Here is a 16225-nt window from a genome sequence, read left to right as displayed (position 1 = left end):
TTAACAGAAAAAACGGGGTGATGAGTATTTTAAACCCTTTCACTTTAGTTTTTTTGTTTGTTTTATCTTCATTCTTTGTTTTGGTTTTTTGGTATTGCCAAATGGAAAGAGGCAGTTTGCCTTGTTTTAAAAATAAATGGAATTATTTTTCCCAATCTACACAGCTCTAATGGCTAAATCCTTTTGATGTGAACAGCAGGCACCATACACTCTTGATGCCCATGCAGTCAGAACTCTGTTCTAACAGTGACAAGTTAGGTTACAGAGATACACCATGAGAGGAAACAGAGCAATAGACTTTTCCATCTTCAGGATTTCCCATACACTTGGATTGGATGGAATTAACAAAAAATAGGTAACGAAATATCTTCCTTGACCCTAATCAAGTGAGAAAATGTAAAGTAGTGACAATTCCACAAAAGAAGAAAGGGAAAATTAAAAGTTCTCCAGTTTTTGACATGTTTTTTTTGGCAGCAGTAATGCATTCAGCCTGCACTGAGCAATGTGCATTTAAGCTGCACTGAGCAATGTGCATTTAAGCTGGACCCAGTACCTGCTGAATGCAGTTGGTGGAGAATTTGCTCCTGCTTCCCAGTCCTATCTTTGCTCTGAGCTGTGACCTGGGGATCTGCAGAAGTCAGCCTGCTGTGGCCTCCCCTCTGCCCAATGAGACATGCTTACCTCAGTTTCCTGAGGGAATCCAGTAGAGTCCTGGCTGGGGCATTTTGCCTGTGGGAGCAGGAATGTGAAGTTCAGTGCCAAGCCTGAATCTACAAAATACTCTGCAGTTCAGTTAACACAGAGGTCAGCAATAAGCGATCCCTAGTTCCATCTCGTGTAAGTTGGTAGCCCCTTTTGGGGGCTTTTTAGGTTGTCTTTCATGTCTGAGGCAGGAAAAAGGACAACCTACTCTTTAGCTCTTGAGACAAAATCATGGAAAAGTGCCAAATACCACGTGGTTATCAAAAGCATAAATCACATTGAAACACCTAGGAAGAGGGAAGATTCGTAGAAAGTTTTAGGTCAAAATTGCAGAAAACTCTTGCTAAAGTTTAAACTTTCTGGAAATTTGGGTCAAGTTGAGTGTCTGTAATACAGCTACAAAACAGGTAAGTATCTCTTGCTTTGTACTGTTGTTAAAGGTTTGCACAACTCTTTTCTGACAAGTCAGTGCTGTGATTTTCAGCGCTTCTGTAGTCTCTTCAATTCATCAGTCGAAAAAGCTTGCCAGGGAAGACTTTAAGGGAACAGCTGTCCTGAACAAGATAGAACTCCTCTCAAGAGTCCAGAAGGATTTCAAACAAAAGCATTCTAGCAGGACTTCGTGGTGATCTTCAAATGCTTATTCAAAAAGGAAATCTCCGGAAAATTGAACAGACCACTGAGAAATAAACATTTTATGCTAAGCACCTTCTAGACAGCTGATATAAAAAAGATTATGAGGCACTAGGTGAAATAAATGCAATTTTTATCACAGTCCTCTTTTCCAATTTGTCCAGACTCATCTATATTGATGATTCATGTTTTTATCGTGTCTACTAAAAAAAAAAACAAACCTTTCGAGCACTTTTCAACTTAAGAAAGGAAAGAAAAATTATTTGACAACTACACAGGCTAAGACATTTCCATTTTTGTTGACTTTGCTTTTAAATTTCACAATTACTCCCTAAATACTATTGTGGACATGTCAATTTAACACTGTCTTTTTTATTAATTATTTTATTGCACAAAATAAGGCTACTTGGCCATACTAATGAAAAATTCTTTCCAGCCAGCATATAGATATTTAATTTTGTAGAATAAGGACATCAAGGCCACACAGTCTATTCCCCATCAGGAACCTGGCCTTATATCAATAGTTTTCCAATGCTCCTTTTATGATGATAGTTAAACTTGGAGAAATGACAGGGTTCTCATAATGTTAAATGTAAGCACAAATAAAAGCGTACCTCAACAGAGTAGTTTCCATGGAATGTAGCTTAAGTTTTATATTAAATTCTAGCAATGATATTCACTCACTGATGCAGCACTGCTGTAGGCAGTGAAATCATGCTTGAAAGGGTTTCGGTAGGGGGCAGCTTTAGAACCCCCATGACACCAACTTAAATCTACAGCTATTGATAGAAAGGTCTCAGCCTCACCTTTCCTGCTAAATAATGAGTATTATTCTTCTGAGAATCAATACACTGGAAGCTTTCTAGATAGTAATTCTCCATTTCTTCAGTTGCTTCTAATGTGGAGATATATATATATATATCTCCAGACTTCAAAAATCCATTTTAAAGAAACACTGTTCCTTAAATGTAGAGCATTACAAAGCTTTATGTGTGCAGCCCACTGCAAGAAAAACATTTAATTTGCACATGGGTAGACATGTCACAGCAACCTTTGCAATATAACATTCCCAGCACCAGAATTAATCTCCATGTATTTCTGCATTATTATTGCTTGAACTAGCCCATATTTTGCTTAGGTCTTAAAACCAAAAACTTAATAATGAAAAGTAAATACACAAGCCTCAGCTGTTTCAGAAGATACTGTAACATTTTCACATAGGAAAACACAAGGGTTTGGTGTTTTTTAAGTCTAAGGTCCATTTCTCCTAACCACGTAAGGTTATAGAACAAAACATATTCATTCAATGAAGCCAAGACTATGTACTATTTCCATAAACCTTAACTCATTAATCTTCATCTCAAGTTTTCTCCTCATCACCTTATCCCACTCAGATCTTACCCACTTTTAGTTTGTGTTTCCTCCTTCCTGTCACACTTTTGTTTCAGGTTTCCAGCTCAATAAAGTTAGCTTGTAATAGTTATATACACAGACATTGCTTTAGAAGAGGGAAATGTGAGGACCTTGACCAGGAATGATGCTTTTTTATATAATTGCTTTTTTCCCAAATCTGGTGCTATTTGCAGTGTATAAAAACATTCATCGCTATAAAAGAAGTGAGAAAAAAGACACAATTTTGATCAATACTAATTCTGATTAAGTTTGATTACAGCACTTGATATTTTCAGCAAGTCTGGAAATACACTCACAGAAACTCAGGATTGCTAAGAGTCTTTAACAGCATAACAGGACACTGCTGACTTGGGTGGGGAATAGTCTATCTACTTTTTATTGGCCTTATACATCTATAATAAGGCAACAAAATGCATTAACTTTATTCTGTAATTAATCTTATTACCAAAGCTTCAGTAGTGCGGTTTTATTGCTGATTTATTTTAGGCTCTTGCTTCTCTTCTTTTTAACTTGGCAGAAGGAAAGATGGTTTTATCAACAAGTTTATAGATTGGGAAAAAAACCAAACAACCAATAAAAAAACCCCAAATGTTTAAGATCATTGTATATAAAATTAGGGTCAACAGGATGCCCTCAAAGTACACCCAGGGAGCTGGTGTAGGCAAAGAGCAGTACTCATTTATACTCTCATATGGATGTATCAGGGACAGTTGTAGAGAGCAAATTTTTTCAAGCTGCAGAAAATGAGGTTCATGAACACATGCATTCACTAATCACTATATGTATAAATGAGCAGAGTTGTTGTTAATGGTTCCTTCTTCACTAGAGGCCCATAATACAGTATTAAAATATGAATGGGACAGATGTAGACACCTAATCTTGATGGGTCTGGGATCCAGAACTGATATTCTGTTCATTGCACCTATTTCTTTTTATCACCGCATGGTTTCTAAAAAACAAAGCTTGGTTAATTAAAAAAAATAAATAGGGAGGGATGCAAAGCAACAAGAGTTTTCAAGCTAAATTTCCTAGTTCTAAAGTGATTTTCTGAGACAGTCAGGCTCCTGCTCTTCTTTATCTCTGAAGACTCATTTCCTTCTTTCTCACATAAGATAAAAATCTTTTGGAAATACTGAATCGGGAAGACTCTGTGTAATTCTCATACTGCACTGAGCGTTGCTGTTTGAGGGCTTCCCAGGAATATATTAAGTGATGTGACTGACCTCTATCATTTGAATTTGATTTGGTTTTTTTCCCTCATCTTTTTCTCCAGGGTGAGGAGTGTGTTTTGTGAAGAGTTTTGTTTGGATTTTTTTTTTCTGCTGTACAGAGGTACATTGCAGTGTGCTTTTCTTAGAGACAAAAGGTCAAAGATGTGCATCTTGCACTATAACAAAGGTGGTAAATTTTGTGAGAGCCCTTCATCCTTGCAAGAATTCATTAACAATTTAGGTGTCTGATCCCCAAGAAATGTCTGCTACGTATGTAGATGAGCGATACCCTTCCTATGGGAAGTCCTAGTCCACAGGGGAGAAAGCATGTTCCTGATCTCTATCCCAGAGGTCTCTGTAGTCACCATGGGCTCAGGTCATTGAGCATCATCAAAGTAAAAGCTGCCACTTTTGGTTCTTAGCCTCAGCTCAGAGTTTGTGCCCACTACTGCTGATGCAATTAGAAGATAAATCTTGAATGGCTGTCACAGGATCAGAACTGAGAAGTTGCTTGATTAAAAAAAAGAGAAAAAAGAAAAAACTAATGTGAGATCTAAATTAAAACAAAATTATTATGTGTACCAAGCAAAGGGTTAGATAAATGTGGGAGAAGGGGAGGTTTATTTTATGAACTCTGATTATCTCATGGGAAAAAAGCTTCCATTTGTACTTAGATCAGAGCAACTTGAGCTATAAGACACTCTTTTAATCAAAAAGCTCATCTGATGAAATGCTGTAGGATTTGCTTGTATATCCAAGGAGTTCCCTAGAGATTTAAGGGATGTAACTGAATACAATTAGAAGATCAGCTGTAAACATCATTTGTGATACAGTTTGTTTGCTGTGCTTTGTAAGAGAAGTTCAGTTAACAATAAGTGAACTCGTGGTGGTTTAGAAGATAGTAAAGTATTGAACTGTATTGCAAGAAAAGGATTACCATAGCAGCCTACTAGAGATGCAACTATTCAACTATCTGGGATCTGATGGTCTGTAAAAAGAGAACAGAGAAACTATTAAGCCAAGGTTCACATCCAAGAATGGAATCATTTATGAACAACCTTTCTGGGCCTACTTCGTTGCTGAATTAAACCTCATGTAATGTCATTGAAGTCAATGGGGTTATACAGGGCATAAGTCAGTGAAGAAAATTAGCCCTCTGTCTTGAAGCCAAGAAATGAAAGGGAATAGTGATCCAATAAAACAGAGATGAAATGCTGATATTAGCTGAATGCCACTGTTCTTGGTACAGTGAGTTCTTTGTGTCCAGGAGTGAATATTTCATCCTTCCCAGGTGTAAAATCTTCCCAGCAGCACTATAAGGCAGATTTATAATAAATGACAAAATTAATGGTTTAGTTCTGTTGTAATGCAGCTTCTGGGCTCCCAAATGGAACTTAAGCAGTTAGCAGACAATATCTATGCTGGCTTCAATGTGATCTCCAAATCAAGTCTTGATCTCTTCAGAAAAGCCTTGAGGCTGACCTTTTTTTTTCCCTTTAGCCATCTCTCACCCATATATATGTTAGAAGCTAGCATTTGTGGGTATGGGGAGCTTTCTACATAGAAAACTGACAGAAATTCCAGGAGTATCTGTGTAAGAGCTGGAGTAAACTAGGCACAGTCACTGCCTCAGGTATGAATGTACTAGGAAATATAATGGATTTGTTTGCATTTAATTTGTATATGGGTAATATTAAGGGTTCTAAGAACCCACAGTATTGCAGTAATTGTACATGTGCCTTGGATTAATGAAAAAAAATCCATTTTCACTAACCAGTATTCATAATGGTTTCTCAGATTTCACTTTTTCTACTCTCCAACCCACTGAATACTCAAACTGAAATTAAGAGCATCATCTCCCTCAGCCAGAGATTATGGGTTTTGCACCATTTATTATCTGTATAAAGAACTAATTCCCAAAGTGTACAGATGGGCTTGCAGCTCATGAAAATATCTCTGTGAGATGACCTGTGCAGAATAACAGATTTCGACAGCATGGTTCACTTTTCACTGCAAAGAGACCAAACAACTTGAATTCTTTTGACGTCTTACTGTGCAAATTTCAGCAGTGAGCTAAAGGGTGAAAAATGATTTATTATTATTTAGTAGAGAAAACTCTCCAGACCCGGATGTTAAGGAAGTTGTGTAAAGCATGGAACACATGGCTTGTGTTGCTGTTCCAGTATTTGTTCTGTTACTTCTGGTGTGACTTCTTGGCAATGACAGAACTTGTTTGAGAGACTAGCAGAGGACTCATATGATACCTGGCCTGTTGGATGTGTGATTTTGGCCATTTATTCCTTTTTGTATTATTTTTTTTAGGTGGCACTTCAATAACTGCTCCAGATTTTCATTTTCTTTAAATCCAATTGCTTCTGCTTACAATTCAATTCTGGGCATGTTTTTCAGAGAGGATTGAAAGGAACAAGATACAAATTTTGCAGCTGCTGTGTGAGATGCTGATGTAAACACATCCAGACCTGTCCAAAGTGGTAGATATGTCTTGAGGCTTGGGGACTATTGCAGATACAGCAACAAGTCCCATTAATCCACAGCCATAATTTCAAGTGATAAAATATCACTATAAAGCTGGTTTACAAGTGCACTGAATTTGTCCTTTGTTTAGTTGGCAAGGTTCTGACTTTAAAAAAAGTTCTGCTAGAGGACCAGGTTTTGTTCAATAAGAAATCTGATTTTTACAGAAATCTTTACATTATCAGTGGCTAAAAGCCCATCCATCCAACCACTCATTTGCTTTTCTAGTTCTCAATAATTAAAAAGAAGTTAATTAGGTATTGGAAAAATTTTGGTCAATTTTTGGAAGTTTTATCAAAGGATGTGATATTCAAGAAAGATGCAAAATTCCCCTGACTATTTCCAATTAAAATTACTAAACTGTTGTAGAGAATTATGTTTATATCTCATCAAAGACAGTCTGTTGAATTTTGTTTCTGTTTCTGTTGTTGCTTTTCTAAAGCTGTCTCTTGTTTTTCTGTTGTATTTGCCTGACATCTAATGCTGTTACATTCTGTTTCAGCTGGCAGGCTTCATCTATGCCTGTTATGTTGTGAAGTGTATTACTGAAGAAGAGGACAGCTGTAAGTACTAAAGCTTTATTGCATACAAAAAAATACTTTTTTTTATATTTAAATCACCCCTCCACTATGCTGGCTCCTGCTAACTTCAACCTAAATGCCTTATTATACCGTAGCCAGAACATGTTTTCTGTCCATCTTTCTTGGTCTAAAATTTGGAAATGTCTGAAGGAAAAAGGAGTCATGAAATGCTGCTTAAAAATTTAATAAACATACTCCTTCCTTCTGAAAAGATCACTGCAATTCTTTATCTCCCAGTTTAGCTTAAGACATAAGAAAAAAAAAAAAGGAAAAAAATCCCAGTTGGTGAATACAAGTTTGGGTTTTTTTCCTTACTTCAGATTGTTATTAACTATCTTCAGAGTAATTGGTTACCGCTGAGGTTATAGGTCTCCTGAGTTGACATGTGTGTTGGCCCATAAAAACACTTCTGGCAAAAAAATAGCTTTAGATCATTGCAGAACCTTCACTTACGAGAGGTGAAACAGTGGAGTTCCTCTTTGTTCCTGCTGCTCTCAGGGTACAATTAAGAGGAGTAAAATGATTTCATAGAGATATATGTTTGTGTTTCTTCTGCTTATTTATATCAGTAGAAGCCTGTTGAGCAGAATTTGCTCTTATTGCATGCTATAAAGTCAAGGCATTTCATTTTTTCTCTCTACTCTAACCTTGATTTTTTTTAAATGGGCCACTGCAGCATTTCAGTACATCTTGGGATTCATACTAAAGCACTTTAGAAACAAGTATCAGAACTGTGTGTAACTTTGATAAAATATACATGAATCCTAGAGAGAGCTCTGCAACAGGAAGCTAAAGGGGTTTTATTTGATTGAGAGCACTGCAAGGGCTGGCGGGGGTTCCTTTGTGTTCCTCCTGCGTGGAAAATAGCTGCAACCCTATAATCTATTGGCAATACAGTGTCACTGTGAATCATCAAGGGGAGATTTAGTGCTGAAATCAAACCACCACACTTCAGAGGTCGTTCTGACTATGCTCATTTCAGTTGTTTTTGTGTTTCTGTGGAGGTGAGAAAGGTATAAAGAGTAAAAAGGGTTTGGGACAGATATGTGGAGCAGGGGTATGTCACAAATAGACTTGTCTGTTTAGGGAAGGCCCCAGTCATATGTGCTTTCTCTTGCTTTCCCATTAAGTGCATTCACTATCCATAGGGCTGGAGGAGAGTTATTCCTTGCTGCCCAAATTGAAATCCCACTTAATACTATCCTGCCCTCTCTTCTTAGGGCTTAAATCTTTTTTCCACTCTTCTGTGATGCTTTGGGGCATGATATAAGTAAAAACCAAGGAAGGGACTTGAGTTTTGGCTCGCCAAACAAGTGCAGAAGTCAGAACACATTTGAGAGGTTTCTCCCATGGTCTGTAAAGCAGCATTCCCGGCAGCAAAGTGCCACAGCCAATATGGTATTGTTTTCTTCTCACTGTGGCAGGAGCTCCCTGTTGTTCCAGAGCCACAGATTGTCATGCTTCTTTGAACCTTTTCTTGCCATCACCTTGACTATTTTGAGGCTTTTATTATTCTGTTAGTAAACCTCAGCTAGGTCTCCTTGTTCAGTCAAAGAGCCATCTTACCCACCTGTGAGCATCTCTCTGAGGTACCAGGGTGAACCCCCAGCCAGCACAACGAAGCCAGCACAAGCTCAGGCGCTGCAGATTTCCCCCTCCTGACGCTTGAAAGCTTGGCTGGCAAAAAAGAGAAAAGGGGAACTTCTGTGACTGAGTTGTGCCAACACTGTAATAATGCTCAGATTGGATTTGGCCCCTCAAGGTATCATAAAATTAAAGTTTTAGTTTCTACTGAGAGGCATCATGTAGCAGACACTAAGAACTATTCTACTTCTCTCTCTGCTCAGACAAGTGTTCACTGTGACAGCCAGGGCCTGCAGTCCATACAAACACCCTCCACTCAGGTTTAATTTAAAATTCTTTTATTTCCTTAGATACATTTTCTCTTCTTTTCTATGCCTTCCTTTCCATCCCTTTTGGCAACACATCCATCTATCACACTCTTCTTAGAAGATTTTATCCCTTATGGATGTCATGTCATTCAGTATTTTTACTCCAGAGGAAGATGCCTAAGTGTGACGTTCTCCATACATTCACAGATGGGGTCACCGCATGCAGACCAAGGGAGTGCTAAGGAGAAAAGCTTTCAGGATAAGCGGAATATGTCCCAGAGCCATTTCTTGAGCTTCCTGCATAGGCAAGTCTTTGATCTGAGATTACTTCAGATCCCCTAGCTGTGTTTATCTTTTCATAGTCTCTTCTTCCACTTTTCCAGTTCCTCATCCCTGCCTGTTGCTATGGAGCAAACCCTGTGGCACAGAGGGATGAAGGTGCCCCCTTGCCCACAGTGTACTCCCTCCTCCAAACTTGCTGAGTATCCAGCATAGGAGAAAAAAGCACTGTTACCCACCAGCCTCTGTCTAGCATCCACACTTGGTAAGGGATGAGGCTGGGCTTGTGCTTCCATTAAGTTTGGCAGTTGGTGTTCCCTCTCTGTCCTGTGTCAGCTGTGAAAGATCCTCTGGTAACAACCAGTCACCAGAAAGGAACTCTGCCACACCATTCCATGCTTTCCCAGCACTGAAGTGGTCTGTGAACAACAACAGAGGGACACTGCCACCTTCTTACCCACTCCTATATTCACAGACATCACAGGAGAAATCTACATCTCTGGTTTTCAGGACCACTCATGCGTGTAAAAATGTGATGCCTCACTGCCAACCACAGAGAACCTCAAGAATAACCATATTGGATCATACTAAAGTGTCACTTAGCCACAAGTGCTTTCTGATGAAACAGAGACAACAGAAAAATCCTTTTGCTTCTCACGATGGACACGGTAAACGCCCATACACTCAATTCCATTTCTTCTGCTTTGTTAATGGGCCATGGGAACAACAGCAGTCCAAAAGAGGAGCAAAAGACACAGAAACACTGAACTTGGCAGGTGTGAGCAGCAAGACATCATCATGGCTAGGCTTCGCGAACGAATATTTGGGAAAGGCTGAGGCGACTGAAGGTCCACACTAAGACCTTAAATCATCTTGTCTGGGAGCTGCAGCAAGGCATAAGACTAGAGAAAAAGCCATGCAAGAGTCAAATATGGGCACGTTCCAGATTTTAACCAGAGGAAGATATCGACACTGCTCTGGAGTATAGAAGGTGTCTCATCTTCTGTTGGCACAGAGCCTCAACTGTGGAAACAGAGTCAAGTTGCTCTTAAGCTGCTTCAGCTGAATTAGCTTTGCTCTCAAAATAATTGGAACAAGCTGAAAGAATTATTATTATTTCTCCGTTCTTTATGCAGATTTTATTAAGAGAACAAATGAGCAAGGGTAGAATTAAGCAAACATTTCACTGAGATTAACCTGCTCTAACCTCACCAAAGGATTAGGGATGGAACAATACAGTGATCAAACCAGGGTCAGAACTAGGGCTGAAACAGCAAGTCTAGAGGTTTTAATTACTCATACACCAAATAAATCCAGCTGCAGGTCCCCTAAATCAAAGTTCAAGTCTGTGCTATCTTTCAGGAGAACTATCTGCTTTGGGTTAATTCTGCACCAAGGACTAAAGATGAAACTGCTTTCCCTCCTGGTACAGTCTCGGAAGTGCTGTAACACTGGGTCCACCACAGTCAAACGGCAGCACCCATCTCCAAGGAGAAGACAAGCCATGGATTTTCCATGGCTACTTCTCTCAGAGAAGGTTTGTCACTCCCAAAGGTCCGTTCTGCATCATTTTCCCTGTGGCTGTGTAGGGAGGAGGAACTCTGAGGCTTGGAGTGCCTCAGGTCTTTATCTGGAAAAGATGAGGAACAACAGGTGTCCAGCAGGACTGCTGCCAATTCCATATTTTCCCCTTCACCATTGCTACTGGTATGCCTAAGCCATGGCCAGTCTTACCTCATTAGCATTATTAGTTGCAGCAATTAAAAATGAAACATAAAAATGTCAGGAACAATGATTACTTGGAGGCACTCAATGGCTGTAAACTTATTGAAGCTCCTCATTTGTCTTTCAAAATCATATTAGGCCTGCATTTTTCAAAGGCTGCACATTATTTTTAATAACATCGAAATGTTCCTTTAATGTGCATTTCCTCACTAGCAATTTAGCTCCCTGCTATAAGCTGCTACTGCCTTACTAAAAGAAAATCCAATATATTTTTGAAAACTTTATTAACTATACAGATATTTGGTGGAAAACACTGCAGTGTAAGCAATAAAGGAGCATTCTCCCAGGGCTTTTTGTCTGTAAGCAATTAAGAAAGAAACCTAGGTTACTAAAGTGGGAATTCTGCACTTGCCTTGCAGGTTCTGTTGAGGGAAAGGGATTGTCTACTAGAGGGACAGCTTTGACTGGGAAGGAACCCCAGCCAAGAGAATATCACCAATTCAGTCTGTGTCCCACAGTGAAATCCTAATTCAGAAGGCTCCCTTGCCAACTCAGGGAGCAGAAATAGCATTTACCGACTATAACACAATGGCAAGGCAATCAGAGAACAAATATGGCCCTTCTAAATGTTCCCCAAGTACCAGGAGGTACAACCTTTGCACTATCTCATGCTAGCAGGGATCCAACTTGCACATATATTATCTTCTTTTCTCCTGGCATTGTTTCCAGTTAAATTGCAAAGCAAAAGAAATCGCAACTGGATTAAGCAGATTTTTGCTACATAGTCCCTTGAGCCCAGTTTTTTGGGATGTCTGGCACAGAAGTAAAGGTCTAGATAACCCGTGAAATTATTTTACTCCTCCCCCCTCCCTCGTAAAAACTTGAATTCAAGATCCCACTTGAATTCCTGAAAATGTTCAGGATGACTGTAACACCCTAATAGGAAATACCTAATGACGAGCAATACAGTATTATGTGCAGTTATGTGCCAACAAACTTGGTGCCAAACAATAATTCACTCTGGGATCCTAGGCCTGACCTGGGAAGTATGAAGGTGATGACAGAGACTTTTTTTAAAAGACAATATTAAATACATTAGGTGCGAGAGATGTGAAATTTTGTCAAACATAGGGTATAGGTAGAAAAACATTTTCTTTTTATCTCTGTTACAGTCAGTCTTTCCCCTTTGAGCAGGCTATTTAACCTCTCTATAGTTCTGTTTCCCATATTTAAAATGGGAAATAATGACAGGGACAAACTCATAGGCGTGTTGCTTCATAACTTTGAGCTTCTGGGATGAAAGGCACCATTGAAGTGCAGAATATGCTCAGGTATCACTTTATTTCTGTGCCAAATGCTTTTCACAATCTGCTTAGTGAGACATTACAGAGAACTAATACCTCAGCTTCCATCCCAGCTTAAAAATCTCTAAAACAAAGACAAAGAGAAACTGGTAGCAAACATTTGATTATTAATTCTGCTTCTTTGTTTCCCATCACATCTTCTGGTGAATATAGCTGTAAATCCTGATAATACAGCTACAGGAGAAAGATAGGAAAGAAGCTGAAACTAAGGCTGGGAGAGATGGCTGAAGATGACTGCAAGCATCTTTCTACAGTCAAGGCAGAACTTGAATGTATCTCTGGAAGTTGTCCTGGACAGGCTGACAGGTCTCTTCCCCACCCAGTAAGAGCTGACACCACAGTGGCAGTGTGAGCTGCAGCCCTACAAGTGCAGCATTATCTGTTACACTTGTGTAACACAACACAAGATAGGAGGTACCAGGTCTATCCAGACCCATATTTGATATCCAGTAATGAAGAACATCTGATGCTTATTTCCCTATATATTTGCTATATAGGCATAGAGGAACACAGAAAATTTGTGGTTCCCAGAAAATCCTGACAATAATTTGCAGTTCATGAACTTCCTTAGCCAGAAGAGATCTTGCTGTGCTTAGTTTCCCACAGTGGTCTTTTCTTCCTGAAAGTGTCCACCTATGTTTGAATCAAAAAAGGTTTTATAGAAAACAACCTCACAAGGAGATCCAACATCTCAGCTATGTATTTAGTTAGTTTTGCACCTACAATTTGTGCAATGTGTCCTGAACCTTTCTCTGTAAAACACCAGTCATTCCATCTTCACCTTTTCCATACTGCTACAGGTGACATCCATCTCATATTCCTATAGCCACATGTAATTAGGCCTGCAGCTTAAAATAAGAATCAGAATTTCTACCACAGTCAATGGAAGCAGGGATGAAACTCCAAAGAATAATTTGCCCTATCTGGGGTAGACACCCCTCTCGCAAAAGGGTGAATCACTGGTTTGACTTCTTTGGTTAGTGCTAGAGACAGCCTAAGCAGCCTGCAGAGGCAGAACAGCAGCAAATAATAGTAGGAACAAATACAAGCCACTCTTTAAAACAAAGTTGTTCTCCAAATTGTTGAATAGGCCATTAATGAATGCAATGAACACACTACAAAAGTTGAAGCTAAAGCTTGTTTTTGCTCGGCTGAACTCTCCAATTTACAGCCTGTGGCTAAATTAGAAGCTTTTTCTGATGACTTGTTTCATTTAGTGTGGTGGCTGCTACACGAACTAAGTAAAGCAAAGGGAGTAAAATGGGGTGCCTTTGGCTGTCAGGATGCTGATAGGAGCATGGAGAGAGAGAAGTATTTGAAATCCCATCGTACTACCTCATGCTTGTCATCCTAAAGAGGGCTGCCTTGGAGAGCAGGAACATTTAGAATATTCCCTGAGATGCCTGTACAACATCAATCTTTTGCACATATCAATAGATTGTTCCTGTATTATTATTTCCAGTCATATCCAGTCTTGGAGGGGGCCTCTCACAGAGCAGAAGGCTGGTGTTGAGCATCTCATTCTCCTCAGCACAGAGCACAGACGCTCCCCATCCCACCAAGGCGTGCTCACCAAGGCACAGGCTGAAAATGTCTGAGCTGCAGAGTGCGAGGCTGAAGCGCAGGGGAGAAAGCCTATGGCAGGAAGATACGACAAGTGAAACCATCTGCATTTGAGATGGAAATGGACCTGAGCAGTCCAAGGTGTCCCAGGGCTTGGCAGACATTACAGAGCCTGGTCTGTGATCATTTGTCACTGCACTGCAGAGCGAAACAAAAGCTCCAAGGAGGTGCAGTTTGTTTAAATAATAGCAAGTAATTAGTCTGAAGACAAAATCAGTGATGGCATTTTATAATTACAATTAATTTAAAGGTTAATTTCCTTTGGTGCTAAAATCTTATTTAAAACATTTACCAGGAAAGGAAATTAGGATGTTACTATCTAGATGCATAGAATGCTTCTGGGAATCCATGCTTATTATCACTAGAAAATTAGGTTAGACTCAAAGTGGGAATTTCAATTCATTTTAGTGTGTAATAGATGGTGGTCAGGGCCTTGAGTCAGAAGGGTTGCTTAGGGTAGACTGTATGATTTGCATTTTCTTTGTTTGTGGGATTAATTGCAAATGTTTCCGACAAAAGGGCTGGGTTTATACATGAACAAGCTTGACATGAAAAGAAAATTGGTTATGGATTGCTGCCTTCGTAACTAATGAAGTTGATGTTCAAAGAATCCCTAGGAGACAGGATTGTGGTATGAGACAAATATATAAATAAAATCATATAAGGGAAAATGGTGGTGTTGCTGGTTTCATCTATGATAATTGCCCTTCTCCCTCACTTGTCTTCTCTGCCACTCCCCTTATGTCCATCACTGCCTCGTGTGGGGATTGTCAACTTCAAGTTTAAAAATTATCTAAATAATATAATGTAAACTTGAAGGAAGTAACATTTCCATTCCAACAACCAATCACAATGGGATACTGCTTAATAAGATCAATGCATTGAAACAGCCAGGGAGATATACCTACCTTACACAATTTTTTTTAACCTATTCACCACGCAATTTTGATCTTTTCAAGAATGACATTTCAGAAATGTTGGAAAAGATGTGCACATGTCAAAAGGGAATGAACAGTTAACATCTCTTTCTTTTTTTTTTGAAGAAAGATACGTGTAATACCAAACCAGTTTGAAAATATTACTCATCATGAATTATTGGTTTCAGGAGAGGAACACAAAGGCATTCAGACCATGAAACAATGTCACACACAGCTGTGTCAAGCTAGTAGCAGAAATGTGGTAGTATCTAGTGATGGTTCTGACAATAAAGCTACAGATCATTTGAAGAGATGCTCAGGTTGTTGCTGTAGCAGAACAGGGAATCTTCCTGGCCATGGAAATGTTCTGACATTGAAAAAGAAATAAAGCTCATATTCAAAATCAGGGGAAAAAAAGCAAAATCTGAAACTCTTCACAAGTTGAAAATCGCATGGAAAATAGTTTCAGGCGTGTTTTGTTTTGATGCTGGTAGCAGACTCCATTTCGACATCAGTCATTTCCTGCTACTTTGCAGTGAACGTGGAGGGCAGGCTTTGAAGGCAGGCCCCTCAACAGGGAGCACCTCCTCCTTCGCTCGTCAGAGCTCCGGAGGGGCGGGCAGCTTGGATCTCGCAGAAATCAGGCAGAGGAGCAGCTTGCAGGTGGCCATGTGGAGCTTCGACCCCCCTTCCCCACCCTGGTGTCCCACCCTCCGAGGGCAGCTGGCTGCATTCTTAGGGTTTCAGCCCAAATTAGCGGATGGAGCACGACAGGTCCTGGCCATCCGGGCTCACTCCAGACTGACAGATAAGGGAGTCTCAGAGGGGAGTGGTGATGAGCTGCTGTGGGTGGATCAGACTCATTAGCATTTCCAGTGGCCTTGAGAAGGATACCTGCCCACAGCCTTAGTGTCCTTCCCTCTGAGGCGGTCAACATGAGCTCCTCGCATTTTCCTACATGCCATGAACATAGCTTTGTACTGAATTATTTTTATCAACATGGCTCCTGTTAAAGTTTTCCTTATTACTTTTCCTTTCAAATGTCTAGATAGGTCTTCATTAGCATTGGATTGTTAACTTTCATAGATTTGGGCCTTAATTCTCCACTTTGTTGCACCTACTAATGACTCTTTTTCTAATTTATTAGTGTGGCAGTCACACTTGGAGGCCACTGCCCCAGGCATTTTCTTTTTCCTCCTTTTTTCCTTTTTCTTCTCTTTATTGCTTGCCCTTAGCAGTGATCTGGCTAAGAACAATTTTTCCTAATGACTCATTTGATAACTTCTATAATAATTCAGTCTACCCCGCATTTTCTTTAATTTTTAGAATGATTGTCACTCAAAAGCTATA

At 39.6% G+C, this 16225-nt stretch overlaps 1 protein-coding gene and 1 long non-coding RNA gene across 3 annotated transcripts in view; one reads left to right on the top strand and one right to left on the bottom strand.

Moving 5' to 3' along the window:
• The window catches only part of NKAIN2 (sodium/potassium transporting ATPase interacting 2), a 561131-nt gene that overhangs the window by 522822 nt on the left and 22084 nt on the right, over nt 1-16225 (top strand). For both annotated transcript variants that reach the window (XR_003535639.1, XM_027692020.1), the window contains exon 5: nt 6997-7057. Coding sequence is in view for 1 of the 2 variants with exons in the window: in XM_027692020.1 (XP_027547821.1) it covers nt 6997-7057 (61 nt within the window). In the remaining variant the exon portion in view is untranslated. The remainder of the gene's footprint in view (nt 1-6996; nt 7058-16225) is intronic.
• On the bottom strand, nt 12779-15016 carry LOC113971759. The gene is made up of 3 exons (XR_003535648.1): nt 14867-15016; nt 13059-13183; nt 12779-12968 (listed from the first exon to the last, which is right to left on the bottom strand). It is a non-coding gene; the product is annotated as an uncharacterized LOC113971759 (long non-coding RNA).

This window comes from Neopelma chrysocephalum, unplaced genomic scaffold (genome assembly GCF_003984885.1).
Source record: "Neopelma chrysocephalum unplaced genomic scaffold, ASM398488v2 Primary Assembly neopelma1_23, whole genome shotgun sequence".
Lineage (NCBI taxonomy): Eukaryota > Metazoa > Chordata > Aves > Passeriformes > Pipridae > Neopelma > Neopelma chrysocephalum.
Note: the sequence above shows the minus strand (reverse complement) of the source record. Positions and strands in the feature narration are given on the sequence as shown.